The sequence below is a fragment of the Phocoena sinus genome, chromosome 10 (assembly GCF_008692025.1).
Source record: "Phocoena sinus isolate mPhoSin1 chromosome 10, mPhoSin1.pri, whole genome shotgun sequence".
Lineage (NCBI taxonomy): Eukaryota > Metazoa > Chordata > Mammalia > Artiodactyla > Phocoenidae > Phocoena > Phocoena sinus.
Genome location: NC_045772.1, coordinates 91568406 through 91586345, shown reverse-complemented (window position 1 = coordinate 91586345; position 17940 = coordinate 91568406). Strand labels below are relative to the sequence as shown.

Below are 17940 nucleotides of genomic sequence, written 5' to 3'. Positions count from 1 at the left end.
AAACCAGAGCCCCTCTATGTAATTTTTAATGTTTTATCCAATCTTTTTCACTAGATTGGATGGGTATTGAGGGTAATACCTGAGAATACTGTCATTCCATATGTTAGCATATCCAATTCAGGATCTACCATGCAATATTTGATATGTGGTTTAAATTTAATGAAACCCCCCGATTCTACTCTGTTTTAACTATTTTTTATTAAAGCACAAGATCATTTCTGTTTTGAAGCTTGTATAGCTTTCCAACCTTTGATAAGAGTTATTCTCATGTTCGGATTATACTTTCAGTCTCTTTGTGGTTGACAAATATACTTTTAGTTTTCATTTGGATTACTACTTGTTTTACAGTGCTGAAACATTTCTGCTGAAGAAATGTCTTCAGGGTCAGAAAAGGATAAAGAGAGGCTCGTTCAAGCTGCCAAAACGTTCCTCTTTCGCATGCACGATCTTGTTTCCTTCACAAATGCACTCACCGAATTGTTTAACGGCAGTATGAACACTCAGATCTCCTTAATGGCTGTGAAAGAAGATGGTAATGTTAAGGATGTCTTTGAACAGATGCTCAAAACTTTTAAGGAGTTGCAATCTGCAGTGGTGGCAAAGCAGGACAGAATGCAAAGTGAACCTTTATGTTCCAAGATTGCAACAGCTATGTGCTCTATGCTTGAGAAGAGTAGCAGTGTAAAGGAGTTGCAACAGTCAGCCAAAGGAATGTTCAAAAATGTCCCTACACCGGTCATTGCCTCTGTGCTGAATAATGGTAACATCCCTGAGATCTTCTCTTTCACTCTTGATGAAATATCCCATCATGAATCTTCAGTTAAGTGACGTCTATAGAAAAGACACCAAAGAGCAATCAGATGATACCACATCTGAGAAAAGCCCAAGTCCTGGTCCATCCAAAGCCACTACAATAGACACCTTGAAAAAGTTGCAGGATGCACTAAACACTGAGAATGCCAAGGATACCATCGAGTCAGCTGCAGATCAGATGGAGCAAATTGTCAAAACCATGAGACCAATTTTAGAGATCCTCCAAAAAGCCATAAAAACTATGGAAACCAAGGTTTCTGTGTTTAAGAAAGCCAAGGAATAGTAGGAGTGCAACAGTAGTGCTCATTTCTGTCAGAAAACCAATTCAAATCCTGCGAGCTTTTATAGTACTTTCTAAGACCTTGGATGGCAGACATGTGGTCTGTTGGGACATGAGTTTGAAGAATAGTCACCTGGCAAACTATTTTCCTCAAGTTTTGCTTTATTCAAATAAAAATAAATAGTCAAAGAAACCCTGCTTGAAATGGCAGTTACTGAAAAGAATATATTGTTCAAAAAAATCAAGTATGGTATTATATTTGAGGATGTTTCTAAACATTGTATTTCATCTTAAAGCATAATTGAAATAACCCTCAACTAATTCCCACTCTTAGTAATTCTATTTCTAGTTCCTACAGTGTGAGTTCCAGGTAAATGTATACACTATCACTAAATAATCTGGTTCAGGCCTAGGAAACAAAACTTTTGCATTTTTGTCACTCATATACCAATTTCTGTACACTTCAGTGGCTTGCCTATCATAAGCCATCACTAAATACTTTTGATATGATTTATCCAGAAGTAAATAAGAATAATGAATGAGGAGTAATAGCATTTTCTTGCCTATGTGAATAAGACCAGAGCAGATGAGTTATTCTTTGTCTCCTACTGAAGTCTTATGATTAGGAGATAATAGAGGTTGAAAAATGGAACTGCTCTAACATTTTACACAAAAAAAGACCTAGTGCTTGTTACTTGACCATAATAGAAGTAGGATTTCTGAGATGTGCTTGTATTGGGGAAAAACGTTAGACAAATCCATTTGTCTACCAAAAAGTCTTGAGCTCTCATGAACTGTAAGTGAGTGTATGCTCTCAAGATTGCCATATTTCAAAAACAAACAACCCAATCAAAAAATGGGTGGAAGACCTAAATAGACATTTCTCCAAAGAAGACATACAGATGGCCAAGAGGTACATGAAAAGTTGCTCAACATCACTAATTATTAGAGAAATGCAAATCAAAACTACAATGAGGTATCACCTCACACTGGTCAGAATGGCCATCATCAAAAACCTACAAACAATAAATGCTGGAGAGGGTGTGGAGAAAAGGGAACCCCCTTGCACTGTTGATGGGAATGTAAATTGATACAGACACTGGGCAGAACAGTATGGCAGTTCCTTAAAAAACTAAAAATAGAACTACCATCTGACCCAGCAATCCCACTACTGGGCATATACCCTGAGAACACCATAATTCAAAAAGACACATGTACCCCAATGTTCATTGCAGCACTACTTACGATAGCCAGGATGTGGAAACAAACTAAGTGTCCATCAGCAGATGAATGGATAAAGAAGATGTGGCACACATATACAATGGAATATTACTCAGCCATCAAAAGGAACGAAATTGGGTCATTTGTAGAGATGCGGTGGACCTAGAGTCTGTCATAGAGTGAAGTAAGTCAGAGAAAAACAAGTATCGTATCATTAACGCATATATGTGGAATCTAGAAAATGGTACAAATGAACCTATTTGCAGGGCAGGAATAGAGACACAGACGTAGAGAACAGATGGGTGGACACAGGAGGGAAGGGAAGAGTGGGATGAATTGGGAGATTAGGATTGACATATATACACTACCATGTGTGAAATAGATAGCTAGTGGGAACCTGCTGTATATAGCACAGGGAGCTCAGCTCGGTGCTCTGTGATGATCTAGATGGGTGGGATGGGGTGGGGAGGGAGGTCCAAGAGGGAGGGGATACAGGTATACATATAGCTGATTCACTTCAGTGTACAGCAGAAACTAACACAACATTGTAAAGTGATTTTACTCCAGTTAAAAAAAAAGATTGCCATATTTCACATGATACCTAATAGAAACTTTGTTAGGAATAAGAAAGACAATAACTCTAGTTGTATTTTTTTCTTTTTAAGAAGTATGGAATTTACTACTTACTTTAAAAGCAGTTAATTCTAGTTCTCTATTGGAATTTTCCTTTCTGAGAATACCTAAGATTTTTCCTCATTTAAACTTTTTTTTTTTTTTGCGGTACGCGGGCCTCTCACTGTTGTGGCCTCTCCCGCTGCGGAGCACAGGCTCCGGACGTGCAGGCTCAGAGGCCATGGCTCACTGTCCCAGCTGCTCCGCGGCATGTAGGATCTTCCTGGACCGGGGTACGAACCCGTATCCACTGCATCGGCAGGCGGACTCTCAACCACTGCGCCACCAGGGAAGCCCTAAACATTTTTTCGTTTAAAAATTTAAATCCTATTTTCTCTTTAAAAAAAATGCTTGCTTCTTATCTAAATCTCAGAGGAGCTAAGTAGCCTGGACTTTCAGAATTCATAGGTATGGAACTAGCTCTCATCTTCACCCCGTTTAGCCCAATTAGTAGGGTCTTTAGAGACCTAGCAATCCCCCATCACCCCACTTATCTTGTCTACTACCTGAAAGAAGAGTCGGAGAACATCTCCAGCTGTGAAGTTCGATGATTTATACTTCTTTTTAACTGTTTGCACATAATGGGGACTCAATATATCTCTGATATTTCCTTGGTAATTAGATTTTTTTTTCTCCTTTATCTCCACATACATACACTTGTTTTCCTAACAAATGTGCTTAAATTTGTGGTGAAGGCTTAAAATCTAATTTGCCATAAAGTCCTCTGTGAATTAACATATGAGTTTAAATTCTAACTTTTGTAATATTTTAGAAGAAACCTGTGTGCAACACCCCATTACTGACAGTGAATGAGACTCCACTAACATCTTTCATTAACTTTCCCTTTTGTTTCTTGGGTTTCTACATTGGTGTGGTCTTGAATGCTGATAAAAATCTCTAAAAAATTTTTTTTAAATAATAAAATTGCTTGACATCAGGGAAAAAACATCTCTAAAGAAATTTCACACCTTTAGTAGGGCTCTGGGGCTCAACACTTTCTCATTTGATGAATTTGTCCTTTGCTTTCTAACTCAAGAGTCTCTGATTTGTTCCTAATATTTAGGATCATTAAATTAAAAAATAAGGGAAAATCATTGTATTCATCATAACACTCCTTCAATTGTTTGAGACAGAAAATTTAATTCAAATTATTGAAGCAAAAATATAATTTATTGATTTATGTAATGAAAAAGCCCATGGTATCCAGTTTCAGGCACAGTTGGATTTAGGGGCACATAGACTCTCGCCAAGATTCACTTTCTTTTCATTTCTCAGCTCTTCTTTCATTGTGTTAGCTCCGTTCTCAGGAAGACAGGGGCTCTCTTCTCAGTGTCAAGACAGCTGCTAGCGATTCTAGACTCATATTCTGCTTTCACTATTCTCCACTCAAAATAAAAAGTGGCCCCCACCCCACACCCAGCCCCAATCCCAATAAAGTACCCTGATTATGTCTCACAGGCTCAGACTGAGTCATTTCTATCCAACATGAATCTCTGTATCCATGAAGAAGAAATATACCTACAGGTCTACCCATAGGCAGTGGACTGAGCCAGTTCTGAATCAGTTGATAGCTGGGCGGAATAATTCTCTACGGGGATTCAGGGTGCCCTGACTGGAATAAAGCAAAAGGGTACAGGGAAGGCAAAAACCACAACCTTTTTTTATGCTCTACTTTTGGAAGAGATGATGACACAGGTCAAAAATGAGAGAGAAGCAATAACTACGGGAATAGGGATGCACTTTTTGCTGGAAGCTGTGAAAACAAAAAAACATAAAAAGAGTTAGAGATGTTTTAGCAGAGATTTTTTTAAAAAAACCACCTCATTTCTCCTTTGGTTCACTTTTTAAACTTAGAAAATTCCTAACAAAAATAGTTGAAGCTCGCACTTTTTAGAAAATTAATTAATTTATTTTTTATACAGCAGGCTCTTATTAGTTATCTATTTTATACATATTAGTGTATACATGTCAATCCCAGTCTCCCAATTCATCCCATCCGCCCCGCCACTTTCCCTTCTTGTGTCCATATGTTTGTTCTCTACATCTGTGTCTGTATTTCTGCCTTGCAAACCAGTTCATCTGTACCACTTTTCTAGATTCCACATATATGCTTTAATATACAATATTTGTTTTTCTCTTTCTGACTTACTGAAGTAAGTAAGAGACTGTATGACAGTCTCTAGGTCCATCCACATCTCTACAAATGACCCAATTTCGTTCCTTTTTATGGCTGAGTAATATTCCGTTGTATATATGTGCCACATCTTCTTTATCCATTCCTCTGTCGATGGGCATTTAGGTTGCTTCCATGTCCTGGCTATTGTAAATAGTGTGAAGCTAGCCACTTGAAAAAAAATATTCTCTCTTAGAGTTCTCAAACTGACAGCTTGCTTATTTTGCAGATGATAAAACAGGTACCAAGAGGTTAAGAGGTGTACCTCAGGGTACCCAGCAAGTTGGAGGTAGAGATCTCTGGATTTCCCATCTTTATCATCATCGGCAGCAGAATTATTACCGTTACCATCATCCCCATCTTAATTATCACCAACTTTATCACCATTATGAAAGTGAACATTGATTAAAGGCTTATTCTGTGCTGGGATCTTTTTAAGTACTTGCTATAAATTAACTCATTTAATCCACACAAAAACTATGAGGCATTTATCCTCATTATCCTCATTTTTTAGTTGATAAAACTGTGACACAGAGATGTGAAGAAACTTGTCAAACATCACTCATCTAGTAAGTAGTATAGGCAGCCATCAAACTTAGGCAGTCTGGCTCAACTCTGTATTTTGAACCACTGTATTATCTCTCCATATATTGCAAGTACATTCATCAAATTTTTTTTATTACAAGGTGAGCAAAAACAATTCACACAGTCCTGTTTAGTGTGTGTGTGTGTGTGTGTGTGTGTGTGTGTGTGTGTACTGCCTACACGTACACACTCTTCATGGGAAAGGTTAGCAGCTGCTAAGATGTGGCTGATGGAAGAAACACTGAAATATAAAAAATTATTGTCAGGTGTAACTACTAACTGGGAGTACAATGGGATAAGGATATAGAATGAGATGCAAGATGTAAACCTTTAAAAAAAATCGTCTAGGGCTTCCCTGGTGGTGCAGTGGTTAGGAGTCTGCCTGCCAATGCAGGGGACACGGGTTCAAGCCCTGGTCCAGGAGGATCCCACGTGCCGCGGAGCAGCTAAGCCTGTGTGCCACGGCTGCTGAGCCTGCGCTCTAGAGCCCACGAGCCACAACTACTGAGCCCGCGTGCCTAGAGCCTGTGCTCTGCCACAAGAGAAGCCACTGCAATGAGAAGCCCGTGCGCCACGGTGAGGAGTAGCCCCCGCTCGCCACAACTAGAGAGGGCCCATGTGCGGTAATGAAGACCCAATGCAGCCAAAAATAAAATAAATAAAATAAATAAGTAAAATTTTAAAAATGCTCTAAAGAGTGGAATCTCCTTTTCAACCAGCCTTTGCTGATTATTTAGCATAGAAAAGACATTTGAGGTAGAAAATCATTCAACGCTGTGATTGCCTCAATTGTTTGATGACCATATTGTTTGATAGGATGATCAGAGGATGGGGAAATACTTTCCCATTGCTTCCACATAATATATAAGATCCCTTGAGTTTCCTGGAATTTCTATTTGGAAAATTACCAACAGTAATTTTCAAAACCCCACTTTTCTTAGATAAGAAAAATTAATAATGCATACTTATTTCTAAGCTTTTGTCAAAGTTTGTGTTAAAATTGTATTATCTGAATTCTCACAGGGACCTAGGAACAATCAATACCACTTTAGCAGGTCACCCCTTAGAATGATTCTTAAGCATTTTCTGTTTTGTTTTCTCTTCATTGAGGCTAGAGATCACAAGGACCTCTAACCCCACCCTTTCTCACTTCTTCGTGGGATAAGATTCTACTGAAGAGTTGTCAGCAACTGACTGACAAGGAAACAATATAACAGAGAAAGATTATGATGTGAGGGTGTGATTGGCTTTGGTATTGAAGCTCTACCCCTAGATGCTTGACTGTGATCATTTTTGTTACTTTCACTGGGCCTCAGTTTTCTCACCTGTAAAATGAGAGCACCTCCAGGTTTTTGGAAATACTATGATCACCACTACTACTCTTCACTTTGCTTCACTGTGATTAGGCTAATGTTCAAGTAAGAGACAAACATAGAGACATGACCATGTGGTAATCATACTCATCCTTCAAAACCACCTCTTAAGCACCCTTCATAATAAGTAGGATATTAAAAATAGCTTATTTTAATTTTATTTTCTCAGGTTAAAGTAACTTTTCTTTCCTAACTCTCTTGATACTTTTTCTCTACCTCTCATATGGTCATTATCATTTCTACCTCACATTATTATTATTATTATTTTCACACAGGCAGACAATATATTTAGGAGAATAAATGAAAAAAATCTGTGAATTAAATTAATTACAATCTACAAAATTTCTCATTTCAGAACAACTCACATTAACTTTACTTTTGTATTTGTCTTTACTTTTCTTCTAGACTATTCAATGCTTTTTATTCCCTCTGTCCCTAAGACAGTACTTTTCAAATTGGAGGTTGTGAGTCCATTAATGGTTTGTGACATCAGTTCAGTAGGTCATGGCCGTCAGTCTTTAATAATGTAATAAAGTAGGTTAAGATGAAAAACACTAGTTAAATGCATGTGAAAAGATCAACTATTATCTTGTTATATATACATTTGTGTGAACATATTTGTATATTTATATGAATGTGAAGGGTGTTTATAATGTCAATAGTCAGAGCACAGAAGATTGAAGCCAATTTTAGGTTCTCAATAACATTTTTGAATGACAAAATAAATCTCCTGAAAGTGACCTACAGAGAAAATTGTCCTGGACTTTTTGTCAGAAAAAATGGGAAGCGGTCTCACTTTTGTTATTTATAACCTGCTTGAATAATCTTACAGAAACCATTTAACCTTTCTAATCCTCAGTGTTCACATCATTATAGGGGGGTCAACAGCCCAAAGTACAGGTGGTTGTAAGAATTAAACAGATAATGTGTGTGAAAGCCTTTTGTAAACTAAATTTCTATACAAATACCATTTTATTGGTGTATTATAACCTGAATTTGGTCACCTCTGCCTTAGGTATACAGTCTGGGGAGAAATGCATAATTATTATGCCTTTTCTCTCATGAAGTCTGAATCTGTGAGTTAGATTGTTCAGAAATACGTATTCAATCTCTTGAAAAAAAGCAAAAGAAAAAAGGTAAAAGTGACAAGCAGTATATCTAGTTAATCTTATTTGGTGGTAAATGTTACCTACAACCTCTTTCTGTCAAAATTTAGAGTGATGAGTGTTATTCTTTTAGAATATTGTCTATGGGACTTCCCTGGCGGTCCAGTGGTTAAGACTCCGTGCTTCCACTGAAGGGGTCCCGGGTCCTATTCCTGGTGGGGGAACTAAGATCCCGCAAGCCGCATGGCATGGCCAAAAAAAAAATGTGTTTCTTCTGTCTCTTCCTTTCTTTCTATTCTAACTGTCAATATTACTGAAGTAGACATTTGTGCCATTAAACTGTTATCCCAGCTCCATGTGTAAAGTACTTTCCCAGAATTTTTCAATTGTGTTTGAGAGGGTGGGTAACAAGTGCTATCACAACATTCCCTCCAGGCAAGTATTGCCCCCATATTATAAATGAAGAAACAGGCTCAGAGTTGTCATTTGCACAAGGCCACAGAGCTACTAACATATGCCCAGCTCTCACTGGTTCCACCATCTCTGCTCTACCCATCATGCCCTGTGGTCTCCAGATTCATCCAATTACTCATTCTTTCATCCATTCGTCTGAGACAGACACGCTACCTCAAGGTAAGTGTGATGCCACAAATTGGGAAAATGGGGGCTTCCCTGGTGGCGCAGTGGTTGGGAGTCCGCCTGCCGATGCAGGGGACACGGGTTCGTGCCCCGGTCTGGGAAGATCCCACATGCCGCGGAGCGGCTGGGCCCGTGAGCCATGGCCGCTGAGCCTGCGCGTCCGGAGCCTGTCCTCCGCAGCGGGAGAGGCCACAACAGTGAGAGGCCCGCGTAACGCATAAAAAAAAAAAAAAAAAAAAAATTGGGAAAATGACTTTGGGATAACTGAAACCCAGAGTAAAAGAAAATAGGAAACAGTAAGTTAATAAAATAAAGACTTATAATAGTAATAGTAGCCAAAGAGTTTTGATTACTTACTTACATGTGTCACATACGGTTCTAAGAGCTTTTGCATGCGTTCCTTCATTTTCTCTTCACCGGAATCTTACAAGGTAAGTTTTATTCTTAAAAATTATTCCCATTTACATATAAAGAAACTGAGGCACAGAGAGACTAAGCCATTTGCCTGTATTCTCACTGTTAGTAACTGGCAAGATTAACATGTAAAACCACACTGACCACAAACAATTGACTACATTTTTTTCTAGAAGCATGCTTAAGAATTTTAATTATGTGAAACATTTTCGCAAATAAACCCCTCTTCTTTGTGACTCCAATGATACAGAACAGAACATGTATTTGTGTGTCTACAGATTTTTGGCATAGATTATGTTGCTGAAAGAAGCAACAGTTAAGGACAAATAACTAACATAACATATTTTAAGTCTTCCACTGGGCCTGAAAACATGTTTCTATGGTAACAAGTATAGGTCATGTGAGGGGTGAGAGAAGAATTAGAAGAGAAAGCTATTGGTTTAGAATGTCTTAAACAATTTTTCTTTTGCCAACTCACTCCCGTCAATGAGTTATGCTACCAATTTGACCTTTTGACTCTTTGAAGGCCACAGATTCCTAGGAATTCTTTGAACTTGAGAACTTCAGTTACAACTTAATGGAAGCAATTTTGAAATGCATCGAAGGACTGGGGAAGCTCTGCTCTTTCATCTACTGTCTCTTCATCGGGAGAACTGCAGTGTCCCTGGCTGAGCCATTTTAAACGGCTTCATGTTGTTTTTCACATATTGCGTCTGTCAGATTAAAAGGGAACCGGAGAGGAAACATAAGTCACTGGCTCATAGGGACTTTTGGGGACATAGAATAGTTTGTGGCTTCTGCTGGTGAAAAAATCAAAAGGAGAAGAAACAGTTTCCTGAGAGGATTCCAGTTTCGTGAGAAATTAGATTCTGTGAATTCCCCAGGCTGAGGTTAATGGTTAGTCCAGGTGATTGGTCAGAAGTCAAGTGGGCAGCGACAGCCATCTAGAAAAACAGGGCTGGGGAGACCACTGACCTTACTCCCTCCCAGTGAAGGACTCTCAGATAAGAAAAACATGCCACCTCCCTTCTCCCATTGTTCATGTTTGCATCAATCTAATACTGCTCCAGGATGTTGGAATAAGCAGAGTGTTACTTATCAGTTAATGGAAATGACTGTCTCTGGCCTTACAGATAGGCCAGAGTGAGCAGGACCTTGACCTCAGTGTGGATGCCAGTTTGAGGACATTTGCAACACTGCAGCCCTGATGTGTTGAGAAACGCTGACAGGCTGAATGATTAACAGCAGCAGTGATGATGGAGTAGAGGAAGATTCGGGAATATTTCAAAGGTAGACCCTCTAGCTGGGTTGCAGTTGACTTTGAGTGTAAACGAATGCACATGTGGATAAGGACAGTCTTCCTCTTTCTGAATCAAACAGGGTACGGCATTTGCTACCGAATTTGCACAGCATTTGCTCCGTCAAACGACTGTGGCTGACAACATACAAAGATAAAATGGGATCAGCCACATGTTTTTCTAAAAAGAGACTAACACGTATTTTTATTGTGATAACTCTAATTTCTCCTGCTTTGGTTCATTTTTCACAATATCATCAAGGCTCTTGCTACAATACTGATCTGATTGATACTCCATTCCTTACAGACTTCTAATGGTTTCTCACTACCTACAGCACGGAGTTTGAAAGTCCTTGGCATGGAATACAAGAGTTTTTTTTAAACAATCTGGCCCCATCAGAACTCTCCAGCCCCTATCAGTGTCCTACTTCCTTTCTACTCTTGGCCTCTTCCTCTGTCCTACACACCCTACATTCCAGCCATGCAGAATTTCAAAATTTCCCTGAAGATACCAGGCTGTTTGAAATCTCTGTGATTCAGTATATGCTTTTTCTGCTTGAAATGACTTTTTCTCTCTTTTTTCACTGAAAACCCCCATTCCTACTTCAAGTCCCAAGTGGTCTCCTATTGTGAAGTCTTCTCACTTTCCCCAGAGAGAACGAGCGTCTTCCTTCACATAGCAACCATAACCATTGCTTAAACATCTGGTGTATACTTAGTGCTTTTGTGTGTAGACATTTGTTCATATTTCCACTTCTCATTAGACTAAAAATCCTCCTAGGATAGTAATTTTGCTTTTTTCATTTTGTATCACCTGGGTCCTCCTATCTCAGTTCCTGGAACAGAGAAGACGATTAAAAGATAGGAGTGGATGAGTAAATCATACCTCCTGCTTTATTTTTAGCACTTCTTTTTCATGAAATGACCATGACAAAAAATGAGCTTGAGGGAGAAGGTAAAATGTTATGTTTTATGCACTACCTTTTCCAGTAGAGATATTTACTTTCTCTGTCTATAATGCCCTGTGTATCTGGGCCATTGCAAAGCACATTTTCCTACAGGTAGTTGAGGAGAAAGAAGAGAGGAGAAACCAAGAAACAAGGTGAGTTTTCTCTAATCTGCCAATTCCACCATTACTGAAGGCCAATATCCATGTTTTTGGCCTTTTCCCCCCAAGCTCACTCAGAAAAACAACTTTTATAAAAGAATAGGGATGTAGAAAACAAATTTATGGTTACCAGGAGGGAAAATGGGGGGAGGGATAAATTGGGAGATTGGGATTGATGTATACACCCTACTGTATATAAAATAGATAACTGATAAGGACCTACTGTATAGCACAGGGAACTCTACTCAATACTCTCTAGTGACCTATATAGGAAAAGAATCTAAAAAAGAGTGGGTATATGTATATGTATAACTGATTCACTTTGCTGTACACCTGAAACTAACACAACATTGTAAATCAACTATACTCCAATAAAAATTAAAAAAAGAAAAAAAATTAAAAGAAAGAAATAAATATTTTTTTGAAAAGATTAAAAAATAAATGGTGGCCTGCAATCCTGGTAAGAGTGGATTCAATTTGGATCAATAACAATACCTTTTAGCAGCTGACAGTTATACGCACTCTGGGTCCCAGCTGACTGCAATTGCAACCAATTTCCTCTTGGGTGGTAGCTCGTATTTACAACTTCAAACAGCTCATACGGAGGGACCAGGACCTCCTTTTTGAGAGAGAAGTCTTGTACAGGTGCCCCCAGGCAGGTCAATATGGTAAATAGAGTTTGGTCCCCAAACTTCTGTGCCTCTTCTCTCAGGAAAGAGGCGGAGAGGAATTGGCCAAAGCGAATGGTGGCACCCATGGGGGCTTCCAAGTAAACACCCTTCACCTCATGGTGCACCTCATAACACAGAGGGTCATTCCTTGTGACAATCTCTTTCCTCAGCAGCTGGATTGCCGTGGTCAGGTAGTAGTGTAGGTATTTGAAATGGAATGAATGTTTATATTGCTGGGGAGACCCAGCAGCACTGGCCATGGCTCTGGAGAAGTCTGAACGAACACTGTCGTTCGATGAATAAACCAAGATGGCCACAGCATGTGTAACAGTCATGTTCTCAGGGAGAGCTTTTCCTTGTCTCAACCAGGTTAAGTGTGCACGTTGCCAGACCCTGTGGTAATTCCTACGAGATTCTATTTCTTTCGTAAAATAATCCCCTTGAATCAGGTCCTCCATGACTTGTTGGCTGCAGCCTTGGTACTGATCATCAAAGGAACTCAGTGCCAAGTCAAAGTCAATTTTAACTGCGACCTATAAGGAAAGAAAAATCTTGATTTTAATTTTTCAAATTCGATGGTGAATCTTGTTGGCCTGAAGTAAATAGCGTGCCAGGTATTTCTCCAGCAAAGATAGGTCTATTCAGGATCAGCAGAGAGGTGCAGTTCAGGTTCTGCGACTGTGGTGCGCCACGTACAAGTCCTTACAGGGCAAGGGAAGAAGAATGCTTTCATAGAGAAGAAAAGGAAGATGGGAGGGTATAGTAAACAGAGAGTTCATGGCTTTACATTCGCCCAGTCCTTGCCAGGAAAGAAGAGGTGTTTTTCTTCTTCCTGTTAGACTCTGCTATGCCGCAGGGCATGAGAGCTCCCCTTTCTGGTCTCCCGACTCTATTTAATGGAGGTTTCTGTTTTTAAAATTTTTACGGTGTGGTAGCAGATTTGCTACACTGTATAAGACCGAGTTGTCTGCTCAAAATCAGTATTTGCTGAAGTAAGTTTCACTCATAACAATTACACTGATCCAGTCCTTCCTGTATCTGTGACCCATGCTAGATGTTGAATTTGGTTTGACAAATATTACTGAAAGCGCAAAAAAACCTCATCTCCCCACGGAGGAAGTGACCCTTTTTGTATCAGTGAAAAGTCTTTTTGCATATTGAGTATTTTGAAGAAAAAAATTAATAATCAAAGTTTAATTATACTATCTGTTTCCTCTCCTAACCCCTTCACATTCTCACACAGGTGTTATAAGTAATACCTCTTTTATGAATACCTAAAACCTATATTAAGCCTTTGGCTTTGAGTTAAGAAAAAACTTAAGTGATGAGTAATGTCGGGTTCTCCAAGGGGGCCCCCAGTAAATGACAACCCTCTCCTCTGCTCAGGACTTGAAATACGAAGGCTAAAATATAATTTTTACTACTGAATGAGAACATGTTGGAGCACCCATCTTTAGGTCTGATGGCTGGTGGGCTTGTTAAAGGTAAACCCCAGAATGAGCTGACTTGCCCACTTAGCTGCAGGCAGTATTGGATTGCAACCTGTCCAGGTGAGATTCTTGCCATGGGAGGAACACAGAACTCATGCCTTTTGCCGTTGGGTTAATTCCCAGGAGGAAGAAGAGCAAACACAGCATATCCAGTTATTCTTCCTGACGTTACCAGTCAAGTAACGTCTGTCCACCTCCAGGGGAGCGATGTGAGGAGAGGGTTGGACAGAGGTCAGTGGGGTTCCTGGTAAAGTCCTTCTTCTTAGAAATCAGGAGTGGGAAAAAGACATTTTCTCATGGGTAGCCAATGGAATATTATTTATTGATACCCAGTGCGTATTCAATTAAAGTTAGAGATTTGAAGACAAGTTCATTAAGTATCATCCGTCCATAATTGAGAGCCATATTTTTCAGTTATCTAAATTTCAAGGTGTTTCCTTCTGGGCAAAGAAATGATACTTTCCTAATAAACAGTACTTACTAAGGAACATATTAAGAGATAAAATTCCATCCAGTGAATGTCAACAGTGTTGTAGCTGGAACTCAAAAGCATACCATTTGGTATTTTTACTATGTTATTTATGGTGAGAAGTCATCTAGTTGTGTGTAAACTGGAACAAAATTTTAAGACTGCTTGAATGATTTTAACCAATAATTCTTTAGAGCAGATTTGCAAATAGTTCTACAGAATCTATTTAAGCCAAAACAAAATAAAAAATATCTTCTATCAAACCTTGTAAACTCCAAAACTTTAATCTATTACTAGATATCAAATGGGTATTCTGTCTTCTTTCTTTTTTTTTTTTTTTTAAGTTGAGAGTTATGTTTTATTCAGTGGGAATTTTTAGGACTTCAAGCCCGGGAGATGGCATCTCAAGTAACCCCGAGAGAACTGCTCTGAGGAGATGAGGGGGGAGCTAGGATATATAGGAGTTTTGTAACCAAGGGCAGGTACTCGGAACATCAAAAGATTACTGTTAATTAAAGAAAACCAGACATTAAAATTAAGGAATTTAGTGCTTTTCTATGTATGGGAAGATGCAGGAGTCTGGGCCCACTGAAACTGTTTTCTCTTAACATTAGGTTATTTTTCATTATAGAGAACTTTATAATACCTCTTTTGAGTTGATCCATATGATACAGGATAAAGCCAAATAGACTTGGTTGATTTTGCATTATTTGTCCTACAGAAGCAATATTTTACTTAAATTTTATGGAGAATCAAGAAAAAAATGCTATGCCTCTAGCTTCTGTGATGCCAAATCTGTAAACTGTAAAGAACTCCACAATTTTAAATAATCGTTTTCAACCCTCTTTGCCAGCATTACATGTTAGTTAAAATGTCTAAGTGAAATTACATCCCGAGGGACTAAAGGTCATCTAAAGGTTGCACCAGGAGAATGCTCCATTGGAGCCCTGATCATAAAGAGATCACCTCCTCCGTGGTAACTCACCGTGGGTCTCTGCAGACTTGAGCACAGCAGCAGTAGAGGAAGTTGCCCTCTTAGGAGCCAGATTCTCACCTCAGGGGCTACAGTATTTGGAAGAAGACTCCTCCTGCATTTGTTGGTCAAAGGGCAGCATTTGTTGGTGTTAAAAGCACTTCTTCGCCCTTGCAGCTTCATCCTGGAATCAGTTCTCAGGGTGCTCCTTTGGGGTTTTCTTGGGGTGAGTCTCAGCAAGAACCTTCCTCGCCTATGTCTATGTTGAGACTTCTGTTGACCACCACCAGCTAGCAGTTTCCAAGGGAAGAAATCAACTCGAACTCACTTGCAAAGCTGAAATCTGTTGAATAGCCAGAATTGTGCACCAAGTAAGGAATTCTGAAGTGAACTCAAATTAGTTTCCAACTTAAAAAAAATCCTGATCTAGTCTCTATGCAGGGAAATTCCAAAGTCTTGTTATGGGTCTGGCTCACCAGCTTAGCCTTAACTTTCTTAAGAAGGCAGGAAGGGGCTTCCCTGGTGGCACAGTGGCTAAGAATCCGCCTGCCAATGCAGGGGACACGGGTTCGAGACGTGGTCAGGGAAGATCCCACGTGCCGCGGAGCAACAAATCTCCTGCGCCACTACTGAAGCCCCATGCCTAGAGCCCGTGCGTACCGCAACAACGAGTAGCCCCCGCTCTCCGCAACTGGAGAAAACCCACATGCAGCAACGAAGACCCCAGGCAGCCAAAAATGAATAAGTAAATAAAAGAAAAGAAAAGGCAGCAGGCAAAGGCATGCACTGTATGGTGTTTGGGGCCAAGTGGTTTTATCTTGAGCTGCAGCCTTTGAGTGATATGATTGGCTCGTGCAGGTCCCTGGGAAGATACCACCTCAAGGTGTGCCTACGCTAGGCTCATCTGGTACTGCTGATAGGCCCTGCGCAGAAGGGACTGCCACAAAACAAAACAGTAGGGTTACTGCCAAAAAGAAAGCTCTCTTTGCTGCTTTCCCACTGCACGTTTGAAACCGTCCACTCTAGAAATTATACCTGTTCAGATGACAGATCTTCTATGTTTTCCCTTCTAAAGGCATCAGATTCTCAATCCACACTATTTCAGTCTGGAGCGAATCCAAATGACTACTGTCAGAAGACAGCCTCTGAGCAGTTGACAGCACTCAGAAGTAGGTGACATCGATCAAGAACAGGTTCCAGGGTGCTGAGCTCATTCAGCATAAATGTCTTATGAAACCCTCCTCTTAGACACTTCCCTTTCTAGTCTGAACGTCCTTCCTCTGTTCCCAGTCCTTGGGGTAATTGTTTTTCTTGCAAATCTTTCCCACTTAACACTTTCATTATTTAACTGTGAAGGGAAATGAAATCCTGTTCTCGGAAATTCTGGTATTGTTTTCAGCAGCAGTAAATATTTTTAAACTAAATTTTCTGATAATCACAGCAGTTATGTCTCATAACAAAAGTTCAGAATATCTAGAAAAGTATAAAGGAGGAAACCAAATTACCCATAACCCATCATCTGGGGAAAGGTACTATTTAGATTTAGATTTTGGTTTTACACACACACACACACACACACACACACACACACACACATTCTAGGACTGAAATAATGTGTGCAATTTTGCATGCTCTTTTTTTCCCTTATTTTTTTTCTTCTACATCTTATGTTTCCTTTTTTAAAAAATTGAGGTATAGTTGATTTCTCTTAATGTTTTAATGTAAGCATGTCCGCATATAACTTAATACTTACTGAAAACATGTTTTTTTATGGCTGTACAATATTCTACCATCAGTGAAATATGGGGTGGATCCATGGACTATACTGTCACAAAAACAGATTGGTGAATAGGACATGGACTCTTGAGAAAGACACGTCAGGTCAATTCCTGGCTCTCCCACTTGATGTTTGACCTCATGCAAGGTACTAAGCTTCTCTGTTCCTCAGTTTCCTCATTTGATTTTTTGTTTTGTTTTGTTTTTTCGGTCTCACCGCGTAGCATGCAGGACCTTAGTTCCCTGACCAGGGATCGAACCCGGGCCCCCTGCAGTGGAAGCCCGGAGTCTTAACTACTGACCAGGTAAGTCCCTCCTCATTTGTTAAGGGGAGATAATAATAGTACTTACCTCTCTGAATGCTTTGATACATTTATAACCCTTTAACAGCACCTGGCACTGAGAAATTTTTTAATAAATAAAAACATTATTATTTGTACCAAAACATTGTTATTTGTACCAAAGTTTATTGAATACATGTATTACACTTTGCCTGTTTTCAACTTTGTACTATTATAAACAATGACTTATGAACATGTTTTGGACACAAATCTTTGTGTGTTTTTCTTCTTGCAATTTTAAGACACAATTTAGAGATGTGATCACTTACCAATGAAATGTATATGGTTTTGGACGTCATTGAAAACATGAGTAGTGTATGAAAATATCCCTTTAAGATTTTAATAATTCTTAAGATTCCTTGTATCAACTCTTAATTTGGGATATTGAGGTTTCATGAAGAGAACTAAAATTAGAGTCCAAAAACTTGGATTATGGGTCTAGTTCTACAGGTTGGTAGCTGAGTTTACTTAAAAAAAAAAAAAAACAACCCTGCAAACTGTGCTGAGCTTCAGTTTCCTTAACCTTGTGGAGTTGTCAA

General features: G+C 39.3%; 2 protein-coding genes across 4 annotated transcripts; one reads left to right on the top strand and one right to left on the bottom strand.

Annotated features, from left to right (window-relative positions):
- Positions 1 to 372: 372 nt before the first annotated feature.
- C10H12orf60 (chromosome 10 C12orf60 homolog) lies at positions 373 to 1096 on the top strand. Its single transcript, XM_032646975.1, is given in 2 exon segments — positions 373 to 764; positions 766 to 1096. Coding segments are annotated over 2 exon segments (723 nt in total).
- A 3104-nt stretch (positions 1097 to 4200) lies between these two features.
- ART4 (ADP-ribosyltransferase 4 (Dombrock blood group)) lies at positions 4201 to 16004 on the bottom strand. 3 transcript variants are annotated; one of them, XM_032645989.1, is made up of 4 exons: positions 15945 to 16004; positions 15297 to 15627; positions 12177 to 12885; positions 4201 to 4739 (listed from the first exon to the last, which is right to left on the bottom strand). In XM_032645989.1, exons 2-4 carry the CDS (start codon positions 15465 to 15467, stop codon positions 4648 to 4650), a joined length of 972 nt encoding a protein of 323 aa, XP_032501880.1. In that variant the 5' UTR covers positions 15468 to 15627; positions 15945 to 16004; the 3' UTR covers positions 4201 to 4647. The 3 variants fall into 3 exon arrangements, with proteins under 3 accessions (XP_032501880.1, XP_032501879.1, XP_032501881.1); XM_032645988.1 differs by lacking the exon at positions 15945 to 16004 and having other exon boundaries at positions 15297 to 15897; XM_032645990.1 differs by lacking the exon at positions 15945 to 16004 and having other exon boundaries at positions 15366 to 15897.
- Between the last annotated feature and the right edge of the window lie 1936 nt (positions 16005 to 17940).